Source organism: Lycorma delicatula, chromosome 1 (genome assembly GCF_047948215.1).
Source record: "Lycorma delicatula isolate Av1 chromosome 1, ASM4794821v1, whole genome shotgun sequence".
Lineage (NCBI taxonomy): Eukaryota > Metazoa > Arthropoda > Insecta > Hemiptera > Fulgoridae > Lycorma > Lycorma delicatula.
Window position 1 is genome coordinate 199,469,267 of NC_134455.1, and position 18,003 is coordinate 199,487,269.

Consider the following 18,003-nt stretch of genomic DNA (forward strand, 5'->3'; position numbering starts at 1 on the left):
TGACTAACTTTTTTAATAAAGTGTTGATCTAGGTAGAATCCAATACCAGTTGATACTTATGAATGCTTTTTCAAAATTGTAGTAAGAGCTCCATTACCATGCAGCTGCCATGGGTGGAATAGTAAAAAATTAGTAACTAATTAATAGCTTGTAATTCCATTATTCATTGGTAGGTTTTCTAAAACTTACAATAGATTTAATACTATAATCCCTTATATCATCACTAATAATTAGCTGAGTTGATTTTCTTCAACATTTTAAAATACAAAAAAAATGAAGAAACTATACTTAATCACTCAAATGGTTATGCATTTCCTCATCAATCTGGAACTTTAAATATTATTTACCCCCACTCAGTAAATAGGTCATTTTCACTGGATTTTTCTGGTTTATACCCAACAGAAGTTATCACTTGTTTCTTTGTATACTTTGTTGAAACTTTTTTGTAATAAAATCTGATTGATGCAACAAAAATTTAATTTATCTTTTTTCTATTCAATTTTTATTACCATTATACTCTTTCATATCTTTTTTTTCTACAGAATTCTAGTAATAGATTAATGTAATTAATTAAATGTTTTCACAAAATATATAATTTAGTTATTTCATATAATCCATTACCATGTAGCTGCCATGGGTGAAATAATAGTCAATGCTTAAAATATATTTATTGTTAAAAAAAAAAAAATAGTTCAATTTTTCTGATTTAGTCAGGACATGTATATATTCCCAGCCTGTTGATGTATGTATATATTCCCAGAATTACCAGCCTGTTCAGTATTTAAATTCGTTTTTTAATCAAAGTAGCTGGTAGAAATTTATTTATTAGAAACAAATTCATATGCAAGAAAAATCAATGAATAAAGAGTTTGGCTTCAGAATCATTTGAATAGATAGGTTTAGTACAAAAACTAAATGTGTGATTACCATTTGTATTGATTTAGATCTAAGAGTCAGAAAGAATCACTGAATACTACTCCATCATAACACATTCTTTCTATAAAAAAAAAATTAACATAGCTGTAGCTAAATTCTGAACCCAACAATCCTAGACATGATCCAAATTTTTACCTTTTCCATAATGTTAACCACACTAATAATAGATTACTAATAATGCCTTTAAAAATACATTAGCACAAATTATTTATTTAGGCAACAAGAGGCACGGTAGATTTTAAATAAAGATTTCTGATTACATGAAAGTGAAAGTGGTTATACATTTCATATTCTTCAATACAAGATAAAAAGTTTTATGTATCTGGATTTAATTTTTTACAATTTGCACGCAGATTTTAAGAAAGCTTTAACACCTACAACACTGGAGACAAAGAATTACAATGTTGTATCTATAAGTGGAAAATAGTGAAATTTTTTATTTTTTATTTATTAGCTTGTTTATTCCTTCTCATTTAGGACTGATAGTTTTTACCCTCTATGTAACCTACTACAACCAGAGTAACTAAATCTAGATGGATTAATTTATCATCCTACAAATTAGTTTGCTTCCACAAGTCTCCCACAAACTTATCTCCTACTCATTTCAAGACCTCTTATTTCATATTTTATCAATCCACTTAATTTTCAACATACTCTTCTAACACCACATTTATAGGATCTTCAATTTTCCATCATTTCTTTTCATTTTTTCTTCTCTTATTATCCAAGTTTCATTACTATTGAGTGCTACACTAACAACAGATATATTTTTGTAACTCTTACATTAGTATTTGATACCAGCAAACCTTTTTTTCACAAAAGCTATCCATTTTTGTATTTCTCTCTTTTGATCTTTAACTTACTTTGTCAATTCTTTTTAATTTTCTCCCTAAAAAACTGATGTATTTTTCTATTTAGGTGAGTGGTTGCCTGGCTTGGACATTAAATCTTAAGTAGTGTCTTTTCATGCCTTTTATTTTGTTTGATATGACTTCCATACCTCTTTAATTTTCCATAACCCAAGCGGTCAACGTTTTCTCTAATCTTTGGTCTGATGGAAAAATGGTGTTGATTTTAATTTTTACTAAAGTATATATTTTTTTTAAATTTTATTTCATTATGATATACTATTTAAAAAAAAGAAAAGAAAAATCTTTTTTAAACAATTTTTAAATTGTACTTCAAAATATTTTTAAACTTAAATAGATTATGTACATGATTTTGTAGTTCCATATAATTACATAACCCACATTAATTTCTGTTTATTTGTAGTCAGTAATTATTATTTTTACTGTATAGAATGGAATGAACTAATGGAAATTGCTTACCTCAAAATTTTAAATAATTATTTTTCATATGAGGTTGGATCAATATCATTATTTATTACTTTTTTTAGAAACATTATTTTGGATAATAATATCAAACAATATTAAGTTTTGCTGTACACTCTCTAAAGTTTTCTACTTCATTTGATATATAACACATGAGCATAAATGTAATCTGTATAACGGATTAAAATAAAAAAAAAAAAAAAATTGTTATTAATAATGATGCATTTGCTAAACATTTGGCTGCTTTTTTAGAAAAAGTCCATCAACTGCAGCATCTAGGGTTAAAGAATGATTTTTTATCTCAAATATCAATATCCAATCTCTCAATTGATTGTCAGTGATTTATGTAAGATGGTGAAATTTTGCACATTGCTAATGTTGCATTGGATTTTTGAATTCAGTGTTAAGTGATTACAGAATTTCAAATTGTTATTTAGAGCCACGATTTCAAGAGGAATCCACTTTATTGCCTGTTTGGTCTAAAAATAAATTTATTTGATGTTTTTTTAAGTCAAGCCAAACTTTCTTTAGTAAGTAATTTCTAAAAGATAGACTTTTCTTATTAACACCATGTATGTTTATATAAGTAAAAGCTGGATAGTTCAGGTTTGTGGTAAGATCCATACGAATTCATGTGCCATAGAGTGATTTGGAAACATATTAATTCAAGAAATATGTACATTGAAGCTATGCAGCATAGTGCTGAACATGTATTACACAAAAAAATTTCCCAGAATGCTACATTTTGTAGCATTCAAAGCATGGCAAAGAATTGTAGCCATTTTGTAGAATATACAGGTAGAATTGTATTCACTGTAAAATAAATCCGTAATCGAATATTAAAATATATCAACTGTTAGTAGTATACCACTCTATAGATTTAAAATATCTTTCTAATGAAGATAAATTATTATGATTAAGTAATATAATAAAAAAGAAGCTCAGCTGTGCAAAATTGTTATTAATGTAATCTACCTGAAATAAATGCTCAAGAAACAAAACGCATACAAAAAAATAATAAATACCAAAAAAAATAAATAAATAAATTACATGAAAATAAATACAATCAAAATATGTATCTAATTTTAGATTTTAAGTAGATTTCATAAGAAAGCTACCTATTGTAATGGGTACCATGATTCAACTTCTGGAAAATTTCAACATATCTTCACATTTCACATACTCCAGACCCTAAAACCACTGTCAGTTCAAAAGTTTATTTATACATTTATAAAAAATTTTTAAATTATGTTTTAAACTATTTTTAACATAAAATTATAAGTGAATACATGGTATGTTATCATAGTTTGCAAGTTTATGATGTTTTTGTAATATATATATAAATGTATGCAGCTGATGATATGAATCAAGTTCACGAAAGCACTTCTGTTTGTGCAATGAAATAAGGTAAGTCATCCTATTTCAATTATTCTGTACTTAGGGTTGATCTATTAAATATTAATACATTTATTTATATATATATATTTCACTTTCTTGTGGACACGATAACTGCTGTAATTTTGTGCCGATCACTTTCAAATTGATACATAAAATATAAAAACTAAAAATCTCAGTCAAGTTCATTAATGGACAAAATCTAACCATGGGTGGAAATTGGGGGAGCTTTTTAAAAAAAAAACAAAATATTGCTATAACTTTCTTATTAAGTAAAATATTGAATTCGTTTAAAGTTCCTATTATTCTTTGGATAAGGGCCTAACACTTATATAAATAAAGTTTTTGGATATCGCCAACCACTGGCCCAGGGAATGGAAAAAATGGGATTTCAAAGACAAAAAATCACACCTCCCTTAATAGGCACAGTATTGAATTGGTTTAAAGTGGTCATTACTCCTCTAAACATTACCTAAAACTTTTGTCTGAAACAATCTTTGAGATGATCAACCCTTATGGCAAGGGATGACCAAAATGTTGCTGGAATTGTAAGAAGATGGAGCTTGTCATATGCTAAACATGTGAAACTTTTTTACATGCAGCCATTATTAAAATGAGTAAATTTGAAGTTTTTCTTAACTTTAAGGTGGAGATCTTTTTTATCCCCTACTTAGCTCCGGTGAACTCTAACTCCACCTTCCGGCATGCCAAAAGGGATTTTTTGTTTTAGATTTTTGTTTCTCAAAACTCATTCTTTATTTTACTTTAGTACTTTATTTCAATCTGAAGTAAAAAAAACCCAAACTACAAAAAATTCCTACGTACCAGTTCCTTCTGTAGGACACTGTTCACAGTATCGGCCCCATGCAGCACCCATTGAACAACAACACTCTTTTATGGTTATCATTTCTTTCCGTGCCACAGAACACTGTCCTAAAATTAAAAAAAAGTAAACAATTTCCACTTTTGCAAAAGAAAAAAAAGTGTTTTTAAATATTTTATTGGTTAATGCTGTAATTTTTTCTGTTAGTTAATTACGTATTATTAAGAATTAACAATGATGCATCACAGATAAGTCTAACTAAAAATTCCAGACGTTAAGAATACTTTTGCATCTGCAACTTCCATGATTCAAAAATAATATGATTTTAATAAACATATATAAATATCATGTATTAAGAAAAAAAGACACAACTATCACTTCATTAATCATATTGTGAATAAAACATAAGATGATTATACAAGATAGACAGTAAATAGTACAGTTAATCATTTTAAATTAATTATAAGTTAACTGTATCAATTTAAATCACTTTTTTAATTTCAAATTTACAGGATAAATTTTGAATTTTTGATAGGTTAATTAAAAGCATTGAGAAGTATTTTTTAACAATGGTGATGATTATAACAACACACAAATTTATACTAGAAGTCAAACATTGAGAACCGGTAATGAGATATCAGTTTCTTAACTGGCCAGTTTAGTAACCAACTGGTCAGCAAGTATTCATCCCCTAATGAGTGGAAACAACCTGAACAATCTATTGTTTCCCATGGAAAAGATTACATTAAGTTGTTCTTTAAGCTAATTTTCAGTCTTTTCTTTTATTGAGGTCATATAAAGTATCTGAAGTACAAATGGCAGTAGTTATAGTATATTATACATTTCAAACGAAGTGGCAGTAGTATAATGTAGTGGCAGACATCAACAAATATTTCTTTGAGAGTAATGTACATTACACTGTTAGTTCCTATGATGAACAGGTGTCACTTTTAAGGTTGAGTATTATACAGATTTCAGTGGGCTTGAAAAGGTGAATGCAGTAGTATATTCAGCTTAGTGAAAAGCTAATGAAAAATCACTTTATTCTTCACTATACTTAGTAAGCCTGTTATGAGCTGCTTGATATTCTTGGGAACAGTTATATCTGTCACTTTTGTCTCATATCAGATAACCTCCATTTATTACAGTTATGGTATTTAACATACATATATAATAAACATTAATGTATTATTGAATATTAACTAACCAAAATTAAGTAAGGATATGTTACAAATATAGCAAGCATATGAAAAAGAAGTAAGGATGGGTACGGTATTATAATTATTATTATTATAATTATAATTATTATTATAATTATTATAATTTCCGGTATTATAAGCAAAAAAGTGAGACATTTTTTCACTTATAGGAAGGTTCACAACAGGATAGGATAGACTCAAGTCAAGTCTAAAAAATAGAAAAGCTTTATATCCAACTCTTCAGCAGAAGATTAATAGGTAAAAATATATGTGAAACATTAATGATCTAATCAAATATTCATGCTATTAGCATGATTAGACATATTCATAAAGTAAGGGCAGTCGACTTATATTTAAATATTAGCGGGTCTAAACACAGTTTCAGGCATGCAGGGCTATCTATTGGCTATTTACAAAGCAACTGTAGTTGTCATTTTGATTTAGTAGTCGTTTGCCTGCCGGTAAATGCAGATTGCAAAATCTGCGACAATCATTTCTTCCGTCAGTTGTGAAGTGCATGCTGTGATTAAATTTATGTATGCAAAAGAATCTTCAGCCGCTGACATTCATCGAGAGTTGTGCCTAGTGTATGGACCTACAGTAATGCGTGAAGGAAAGATTAGACAATGGTGTTGAGACTTTAAAAATGGCTACACAAATGTGCATGACGACGAGTGAGTGGCAGGCCCAGTATTCAGACTGATGAAATCGTTGAACAAGTGAACTGAAAACTGTGATGTGAACAACAATTGATGATTGCTCTGGCTGATGAATTTTTCGCATGTTGGACCTCTATCTACATGATTGTCACAGAAAAGCTCAGATATCACAAATTTTGTGCAAGGTGGGTACCAAAAATACTCACCAGCCAACATAAAGAGCAAAGAATGTGCACTGGACGAGCATTTTAGGACCACTATCGACAAAATGGAAATGATTTGTTTTCTCACATTGTTATGGGCGATGAGACGTGGATATCTTACACCAACGCAGAATTGAAGTAACAGTCAATGCAGTGGCACCATTCACGTTCCCCAAAACCGAAAAAGTTTAAAGCAATTTCTGTACTAAATTTGAAAAATGTTGGCTACCGTTTTTTTGGGATGGAAAGAGCATCATTTTGGTTGATTTCATGGAATGTGGATCAACAATTACAGCTGACGTGTACTGCAAAATGCTCACCAAACTGAGACATTTGATCCAAAATCAACAACGCAGGAAACTGTTGTTCGGCATAATCCTTCTTCACGACAAAGCGCATCCTCACACTGCTGCCTTAACCAAGAAGAAGATTCAAAATTTTCGTTGGGAACTTTTTGACCATCCTCCACATAGCTCCGACCTTTCACCTAGCAACTACTCTTCTTGCATTTAAAAAAAATTGGCTTGGTGGACAACAACTTGAAAATTATGAGAAACTCAAAGACTGCCTTTGTCAACTGGTTCTATTCCCAGGTGGTGAACTTCTATGCAGAGGGGTTAAAGAAACTGGTGCAATGTTATGAAAAGTGCTTCAAACTGAATGGTGATTATGTGGAAAAGTGATGTAGATATGTAATAAACTATAAGTAAAATCTTTTTTCATGAGTTAATTATTTTTAATCACCAAACGGACCCTACTTTATGAATATACCTCGTATATTTGCATATTTATTTTGTAAGGTTGTATTTATCAATGTTATGTGTACAATAAAAATTATTATGTAGTTTTGCACAAATGATGAATTAGATTTCACATTCTAGAGTACAGAAATTACAGGAGGAAATAAACAAAAAGGGAAAATAATTTGAGAGAATGAATTGATTTAAAGAAGTAAGTGGTCTGTTTCTTTGAGCTAGCCTTTACTGGGAAGCAGATTTTCATAATTTTAAACAAATTATATGAACTAGTAACTATGAACACTCTTTTTAAATATTATAAAATAAGATAATAAAGTGTGAGGCCAGGAGATGCAGGAAGGCATTATCAAGTAGAAATCATAATGGTTAGCCAAAGATTTTGAAACAAATTATTGGTTTCAAGACATATGCACAGACATGGATAGTACCCAACTACTCTTATAACATATATTACCCTTAATTTGATATAGATATCAAAGGTTGAAATTTAAAGCAGTTTTTAATGGTTTTTTAAATGTTTATTTAATTTAAGGGGTTAAATTTTGTTTTAATTTTAAATATGGACTACACTACAAAAAATACTGCCCACATGAAAAACCCATTTAAAACAAAAGCAAAGGCAAAATACTGAAACAAATTCGATAAAAAAAAATTAAAACAAGAAAAAAGAATAAGAAGATAAAAAAAAAGAATGCAGAGAACAACATAAAGGATACTACTAAGTGTATCATAAAACTCTTTTGAATGGTGGAAAATATATTTCTTTACCCTGGATTTTCTACTAATCATAATTTTTCACATGAAAATACTTTGACTATCGAGAACGAAATCAGTCAATATAACAGTCCACTACTAAGCAATATTGATGATAAAAAAACAGAAGATATTCAAACATAAGAATTTCAGTTTTAAAGCAAACAAAATATTAAAATTGAAAGGCTTAAAATAATTCATTTATTAAAAAATATAGTGGAGATTGATTAAAATAAACACTATTACTTCACTAGCTATAAGGCAATGTAGATTTCCTTTACTCATAGTTCTAGTGATAATTCATTATTTATAATAAATACATTACTACTACTATTTGTATAAGAAATAAATCAGAAGAATTGAATTTACCTCTAAAGTAATTATCATAACACACATCCTGTCGAACATCTATACACTTCATTCCATTTGGACTAAGTAAAAATCCTTCAGGGCAATCACAGATGACACCACCCTCAGTATTGATACATGCTCCACCCTCACATATAGTAGAACTTTCCAAACATTCATTTACATCTTAAAAAAACAATTTAGCAACATCTTTATTACAAAATAAACAATAGTAATCTAATACAGCAACAGCTGCATTTATACTAAATGCAAGGCAATAACGAGGTTATAAAAGCTTGTGTCAAAAACAAACCGATCACTTTTTTGTGGCATGCAAAAAAATATAAATTTTCAAAACTTTGTATTCTAAGTTTTTGCTAGAATACTTCATTTTTGTTAAAATCTTTAACATTTCAAGTAATTTTCAGAAAATAATTGAAAAAATGTTCTTTTTTTCAGTTTAAAGCATTTAAAATTGTTGGCTGCTTTCATTATTTAAGTTCTATTTATATTATTATGTGAATGTTTTATTATATAAATATAAAATTAAAAGAGAAAATATAATTATATAACTACATATATACAACATATATAACATACAATAATATAACACATGCAATAATAAACAATATAATATTGACTATATTAATACCTATACAAGCAGTCTTTGCATTGTTTAGCCGATATCCAGAAGGACAAGTACAGAGAAATGATCCCATCAAATTCTGGCAGTGACCTGGTGGTGGGCAGGTTCCAGCTATCTGGAACAATAGGAGATCCTTCTAGCTGAATTTTATTATCAATTAAATATATGTTTTTAAAATAAATTTTCTTTCAATTTCAACATACACATTTCTTTTTTATTTATTTCAGAGTAACACTAAAAACCTGCCAAGGAAACAATTTTATCAGCCTCCATTATCACTTCAATCACATAGCGATTACATCATACACTTGAACTAATTAAATATACTTCCCTTCTGAATAAAGGCAGTCAAGTACTGAACAGTGTTTTAGATAATAAGTGATATAATAATTCATTACTTTAAACTATCTGGCTGTATCACATATATCATCAGATGACAAGAAGCTTTAGAGTTTTTCCCCAAGAATAATAACATTCACTATGCAGTAAGTCCCTATGGTGAATAACGTGAAGGTTTCTCATATGATTCTTTTTCTAAGGGCAAACAGCCAGAAAGGTCACCTGTGATTTGATGGGTTCCATGCTGACATCTAACAACATACTTAGTTCAATGAAAATACACTAGAAAACCACTTCACATGACAGTTTTCCTATATTAAAAATGTAAGGAAGAAATTGAACAATTGTTGCTACTGATGACTAGGTAATTTTCAGAAGTGACTTTAGACATCATGTCAAGTCATTGATGAAACAAGTAAATAGATCAGATCTGACTGTCATTAATAAATACATTTTTTCATCAAATTATCACATTTTTTTCTTTTATTTTCTCACAATACAATCTATATATTATTTACATTTAAAAATCCCTAAGAGAACAGTCTACATCATATCCTCTTGAATATTAACCACTGTATCTTCAGGATAGTTTATACTTTATTTTTATTTTCATTAGTTAATTTCTTTAGACAATTTCAGCCGGCTATAATAAAAAAATATTAATAAATTTCTGCTGCTTTTATATATGCAAAAAAAGTATTGACTCAAGACCTGCAATCCCAGGATGTCATCTATTATAAAGCAGATGAATAAGATATTATTTATTTACTCAAAAAAAGTAATTTAAATGATGATCTAAGCAAAATTAAAAAAAAAAAATTATCACCTCATGACACTCATCGACATCTTGACAATGTTGATTATCAGGAGATAAAGTATAACCATCAGCACATTCACAGCGGAATGATCCTATTACATTACGGCAACGACCATTGCGGCACAGGGATGGCATAGCATGACATTCATCTATATCTAAATATTACAAACAAAAACTATGTTTTGAATAAAGTTTGAAACAAAAGGCAACAATAAAGAAACAAAAATAACATTTTTATAATTAACTATAAAATCTTAATTGATAAAAAAAAATGTTTAGGTAGTTTCTATTAATAAAATTTTATATTTACACATGCACATGAGCAAATACACTCAGTACGGATATTTATTGTCTATGTTAAAATTTGAAAAAATGAATGTTATTATTAAAAAAGTTAATATCTGTGAAATAGATTCTAAGTCTAAAAAAAGATAATTACAAGTAAATTAGAATAAATGAAATACTCTTCAACTGAAAAAAAGGTAAAAGTAAATGGTAACAACACTCCTGTGTTCGACTTGAACTTATGATTATTATACATAACACAAGCATTTAATCCGTGCAATCCTCTTCTTCACAACACAGAGTTACAACTGCAAAAGATGCATAGGAAAATTAGCCGTTTTAAATATATTTAAGATAATAATCATAACTAATCCTGAGTTTTATTTGAAAATGGTAAAAGAAAGTTGTATTTTCTTTTATTAGATTAATTGCAATGTTCTACAGATACAAATTATAGAAGGTTTTCTCAGTATTGCAACATACAGATCATTTTAATGGAATTTTAAGACATTTTGAATTTTTTAGAGTAATATCTTAACTTAAAAAAAAAAAACAGCTTGCTTACTAGTCACTGATCAGCAGAACAAACTTTGTTAAAATTTTGAAAAAACAAATATAAAAATGATTCACTTTTTATCAGTCACTTCATGACTCAGCTCTTGCTCTTTACATTTGTTAAATAAACTTTTATGTGTAAAAGCACTGATATGCTTAATTATTCATGAAGTATATATGAATATAATATTTTACTATTCTAAATGATATTCGACTTTAAATAGTTATAAAGTATGTTAAATAAAAAAAGTAATTATCACTAACCGATACAATCATTGTTATGACTTAGTTTGAATCCAGGAAAACAAAGACACCTAAAAGATCCAACAGTGTTACTGCAAGTACCATTGTTACATATATTTGGGTGGCGCTGACATTCATCCACATCAACACAAGACTCTCTTGTTGGTGTTAATGTGTATCCATTGTGACAGATGCACTGGAAACTTCCTTCAAAATTATTACATGATCCATCTGAACAAACACCTGGCTTCTCGTAACACTCATCCAGATCTGTAAAAAGTTGATTTAACTATTAGTCATAAGAATAAAACTTAAAAACGTTGTATATTTCATTATAATATTTTATTAAGAAACAAGAAAGAAATAAGAAATATCCTGTATTGTTCGTTTAACATAAATAATATCTTACAAAGAAAAAAAAATAGGAGAGCATTGCTTCAGTAGAAACACTGAGAAAACAACAGAGAAATCCTTTAAATTAATATCCCTGTAGCTCTCAGTCAGAAATGATAAAATAGTTTCAAAATGAATCTCTATCTATCTATCTATCTATATCTGGGAAAAAAAGGTTGAAATATATAAAACATGAGTAACTTCTTGATTCAAAAAGCAAGTCATATTCTGTTTTAAAATCATAGGAACATTGTTTCGATCAACGAGAGAAATTTTGTTGTTACATTTGATTTAAACTATAGGAACCAGAAGAGAATAGAATGTAAATGAGGAGTAACCATCCAAATTGTCCAGCTATGTATTGAAAAAGATATCAAAGGAAAGATTTAAAGTTGAATGATGAACAAACGGTTGGTTATTCTTATTTAACAATTCAATTTAGCTAATAAATAAATTTTTATTTAGTTTACAATGAACAATTTAAATTATAAGAAATTACACTTTATTTTGGGAACGAAGTACTTTACTTTTTTAGATATTAAAATTTTATTTGAACCAATTTTTTTCATTTTATTTTTCCTTTATTTTCAAGTAAAATATATTATACCAATGTGACATAATTTTGCAAATCTTATCTTCTTTACTAGTGAAAGGTATGCTTTGGATTTCATATGATAAATGTGTCCAGTTTACACTATTTTGTTTACTGACCATATTTCAAAGCAGAATTTTTGTATGACATTTATTTGCAACATACTGATAATCTTCATTTTTAATCACCTATAATCCTTATTTTTAATTAAGCAATTTAGTAGCATTAGTGCTGTAGTAGAGAATCAAAGGACTCCATATTAGTGATATAATTACTAAGATAAGAGAGCGTTTTACTGAAATTCTCCGAAGAATAAACAAAATTGTATCAAAATATTTGAATAAATAAAATTAAATAATGAATGATGAGTGTATTACAATTTAAAGACATTATCCATTCTACTTTACTGACGATCAATATAAACCATAAATGAATCACTTAACAGAGTGAATTAATAGAATTCATTAAGTCAGAAACGTTTTTTGATCCTTTGATCATCTTCAGTCTTAATTTTAACATGTATTATTAATGCAATAATAAATAATTATAGTAAACAAGTACATTTTTCCATCTGATCATCTTAGTATCTTAATATGAAATGAGAAAAAATATTTGATAAACTTAGGCTTGAGAATGTATAATCACTATAAATTTGTATAAACAGATAAATTTAATTAAATAAATTATTCTGTTCACAGCAAAGCTTTGTTATTAAAACTAAAATAATTATTTGAAATAAGTAGTTGCTCACAACAACTATCAATTTTAAAATATAATGAAGATGATGCCACAGACTGACATACTATTTTAATAACGAATGATGAATGATGGATTCTAAAAATATGTTTTCTTTAAATTGGTAAGTTTCATTGTGTCTGCTATTTATTGTTTGGTGGGTTCAAGGATGGTTTTTATTGTGAGTTTTGAATTGTAATACACTGGACATGTTTAATAAAATACATGCACTCACACTCTCACACACATGCATGCATATTTACTCACACACACACACACACACACACACACACACACACACACACACACACACACACACACACACACACACACACACACACACACACACACACACACACACACACACACACACACACACACACACACACACACACACACACACATACATACACATACACATACACACACACAGATATATATATATATATATATATATATATATATATATATATATATATATATATATATATATATATATATATATATATATATATATATATAAATTCATATATATATTTTAAATACTGTTTTCAAGAAACTTAATATTCTATTTAAGTTTCAAACAATTTCTTTTTGTTTAAAAAGGGGTAACTACTAACTGCAATATATATGGGAATTTTTTAACTTTCGTTTTGTCATTAGTCATTGCACCATCCACCCAATTAGTTTACATGATTCATTTGATATCAATGCTATGAAAATCATGGCTCTTTCAGTCTCACCAGCATATACAAGACTGTGAAAATAAATTATCAAACTTCTGGAAGATCTTATAGCAATTAACATTTATCTGACTGATCCTCCAATTATCTCTCAGTCAATGTCTGTCCTTCTTTGATTTTATACTCTCTCATGAGCATCATTTAATGCTTACAAATATTTGCTGAAAGAATTACCATGTACTAATTTAAATTTCAAACATGCTTTCAAAAGAGAAATACATTGAAGATATGCTATCTGCATATAAGCGCCTTAGCTGTAATAATTTGTTTAATAAATAATTTTTATCATTTAATATCATTGAAATAAATTTATTCTGTATGTATGATTCATAAAGAATATTATGTATGATTCATAAAGAATACTAACCTCATTTTTTCCATTTTCAATATTCTGATTAAAATCTTAAAAACTAGTATTATTACAGTGTCTTTGGTATTTTTTAAAAATTAATCCTAGGTTTTTTCTAATTCTTTCTCTGGAAGTCAAGTGCTTTATTAACTAATATTAACTACTGATCTCTTATTTATTCCATAAGTAAATAAATATATAACACACAAAATAACAAATATTAAGCAATAAGAATAATATTAAGGAAAAATAAATTATTACAATTGGAAATTTTCATTACATTATAACACAATTTTTTTATTAAATTATTCATTTTCATTATACTGTAGCTTACTAAACACTAATTTCTAAAAAATACAAACCTACACATTCCCGCATGCTCACTCCAAGTTTATAACCTTCAGGGCACTGGCATTCAAAACTTCCAGGCGAATTAACACATTGGGCATTTCCTCTGCATGGACTTGGTATGCGTAAACACTCATTGTCATCTCAACAAACCAAAACAAAGATAATACTGGAATTATTTAACTTACATCATTTAGTACAGTTACTAAAAAATATTTATCAACTTGAAATCAATACTATTGTTTTGGATTTTGTACTTTGGATACTTTTTGGGATCAGTAATTAATAAATTAAATGCTAACTTTTCACAAAGCTAACAAATGAGCTTCATATTTAATGATAAATCATGTCACTTTTATAGAATAACATGTAAAATTAACATCCATTATAAAATGAATGACTTTTGGATGTAGTTAAATGATTATAATTATTTTAACTCAATGAAGTAATGTTTACCCTACTTATTTGCTTTGTTTTAACAAGCAGATTTTAAATCCTATGATCAAGTGAAAAGGGGGTATTTAATAAAGATAATTCGATGTGACACATATAAGAATGGAAGTTCTTGACTTCAAACAATGAAATCAAGTCACTGTGCAAGAGTTAGTCAATCACAGCAGAAAATATTTTTTTTACAATCATTTTCAATCTTTCAGCATTTTTGTAGACTAATAATCATCAAAGGTTCAATTCTTGTTCATATAAACTTCAAAATTTAATATTATCTTGTCACCTCTAAGCAGAATCAATTTTGGAGTTGGAATGAGGGAAAATTAAATTATTGATGATCATCAGCCAAGAAAAATAAATGTAAAAAGGTCTGATAGTAATAACCTAATATATTTATCAACCTGAAATCATGACTATTGAACTGGATTTTGTACCTTTGATACTTTTTGGGTTCAGTAATTAATCAATTAGATGCTAGCCTTTCACAAAGCTAAAAGATTAACTTCATATTTAATGATAAACCATAGCAGTTACTATAGAATAATTTGTAAACAACAATTTGCATTAACAATACCAATTTTGTAATAAATTATATAAAATTAGTTGTACACCCTATTAATACAATTCATTTTTTCTTCAGAAAATGATAAGCAAATAAATGTTATGATGATTTCAAAATATACACACTCTTAAAAAAAATTCAAATTTATTTTTTAATTAAATTTGATCCTTTGAATTTAATTAAATTTTTGAATATCAGCTGAGATATCATAACACAGCTAATATTCATTGAAATATTATTTCAGTTACGTCGAATTGTTCACTGAGATGATACATTATTAATTTTTTAGATAAAAATTAAATTTCTTGATAAAACTATCCTCTATAAAAAAAAATATAAAAACTTACCGATACACTGATGTGAATCAATATCATAAACAAAACCACGATTGCACTGACACTCAAAACTTCCAGGAGTATTCATGCAAGATCCATGGTTACACATAGTTGGCATTAGTGAGCATTCATCAATCTCCTCACTCTGATTTGTCATAGGATTCATTACTTTACCAGTAGGTTGTGGAAATCCACAAAGTGTCATGTATTCACCTACCAAAGAAAGTATGATATTGAATCAGATTTTAAACTTCATAAAAACAAAGATTCACACCAGAATAAATTTTCTGACTCATCTTTCCCAAAATACAATATTCAAATGTTTAGAGTCTAAAAAGAAACAACTTTTTTGACATTTCTTTTCACAGTCAGAAAAATTTTCTGTAAGGTGAAAAACCTTATATTTTTGTTTACTGTTATTGTATTCTGAAATATAAGTACTAAAAACTCCACATATTTTCAACAACTGTATGGCTTCATACAGAAAATATGGTAGTGAATAGGCCAGTACATATTTACTTACAATGTGAAAGAAAGCATGAAAAAAGTAACTAGATCACAGATTATAGTTAAAATATTAGCAAATAAAATGGAGGAGTTAAAAAGATAACCATTTTCTCGCCAAAAGATAAGGCAAAAGGTAAAAACCAATAAAAAATGCCAAAGTGATAGAGTGCACCGCACAGAAACATTGTACAGAACCATTATTGTAAAAATATTCATGCACAATTTTTTATTAATATACATTTTGCACTAAATTAATCCCAGCAAGAACAGTGCAATTGAAATGTAACTGTACACCTGTATAAACATGATTACATGTTGAGGAATTGTGTTTTGTGTGTTGTGAATAGGCAGACCAGTTAATTTGAAATGAGAAGGAGTGTCTAGTTCTTTGTTATTCACTGTGTATTCATTGCCTTTGAATGACTGAGTCAACGTCTTTCTATAAGTGCTCAGAATTGTTTTAATTTTAGAACAAATATTTTTAGCTGAATACATTTTCCATGAACATGGTAAGTCCACATAGAGAGTGAAAGACCATTTTTGTGTTAAATTTCCAGTATACTGGTTCTTAACGGGATGTAATGTAAGAGTGGTAATTAAGAAATTTATGGAGATGGGGTTGGAAAAGGGCTATTTCTGAAATGGTAGACCATCAGTAGTCATTAAGAAAAACTACAAGATGTATCAGCTACTATGCAACGTAGTCGAAGCAAGTCCATGCCAAAGTTGGCCAAACAGAAAAACATCAGCTGCATATAAGGCAGTTCATAAGAACTCATCCCATATAAAGTGAAAGTGGTTCAGAGATTATTGGCCTTAGACTTTGTAAAGTGAATTCAAAATGTGAATGATCTCAACAGTTTCTAGCAAACAATTTTAACAATATTTTGGACTATAATTTCTATACTGAAGAGGCATGGTTCCATTTATCAGTGGATGTGTAAACAGAACTTACACTTATGGCCTGCCCACAACCATATTCATTCATGAAATTCCTCTACATAATCAGAACACTGGGGTGTGGTTTGTAATATCCAGGAGAAGAACAGCTCCTAGTAAAGGCAGTTACTTTTATATGGATTTGAATACTAGATCATGGATACCGGTGTTCTTTGGTGGTTGGGTTTCAATTAACCACACATCTCAGGAATGGTTGAACTGAGACTCTACAAGACTACACTTCATTTTCACTCATACATATCATTCTCATTCATCCTCTGAAGTAATACCTGAATGGTTATTCCTGGAGGCTAAACAGAAAAAAAAGAAAAGGAGAAGAACAGCAGCCCAATATTCTTTGCAGAAACAATAGATTCAGCTCATTATTGTGAAATCATTCACTAATTTATGGGAGAGCTAACCAAGCATGAAATTAATAAAGTTTGGATGCAACAAGACAGAGTGATTGCACATACACTCAGGCAGTCCGTAAAGTTACTGCAAGAGATTTTTGGAGATCGAATCATTTCTATGGGCTTATGGCCACCTTGTTCTCTGAACTTAAGCTCACTGGATTTTTACTTCTGAGGTTATGCAAAAAGTAACGCTGATTGAAGAAACCTCCACAACATCCAGGAACTTCACGCTGCTATTTGTAATTTCACCAAGAACATTTCACATAAACTTGTGAGAGTCTTCAAGTTCAAGAAACATAAGGAGATATGTCTAGATATTCATGGCGACCACTTCTCACTACTGT

General features: G+C 28.6%; 1 protein-coding gene across 1 annotated transcript in view; it reads right to left on the reverse strand.

Moving 5' to 3' along the window:
• The window catches only part of LOC142327385 (fibrillin-1-like), a 339,860-nt gene that overhangs the window by 83,052 nt on the left and 238,805 nt on the right, over positions 1-18,003 (reverse strand). The window contains exons 36-42 of the mRNA XM_075370397.1: positions 15,810-16,010; positions 14,465-14,593; positions 11,312-11,560; positions 10,217-10,362; positions 9,058-9,166; positions 8,427-8,591; positions 4,488-4,595 (exon numbers count right to left, since the gene is read on the reverse strand). Coding sequence (XP_075226512.1) covers positions 4,488-4,595; positions 8,427-8,591; positions 9,058-9,166; positions 10,217-10,362; positions 11,312-11,560; positions 14,465-14,593; positions 15,810-16,010 — 1,107 coding nt within the window. The remainder of the gene's footprint in view (positions 1-4,487; positions 4,596-8,426; positions 8,592-9,057; positions 9,167-10,216; positions 10,363-11,311; positions 11,561-14,464; positions 14,594-15,809; positions 16,011-18,003) is intronic.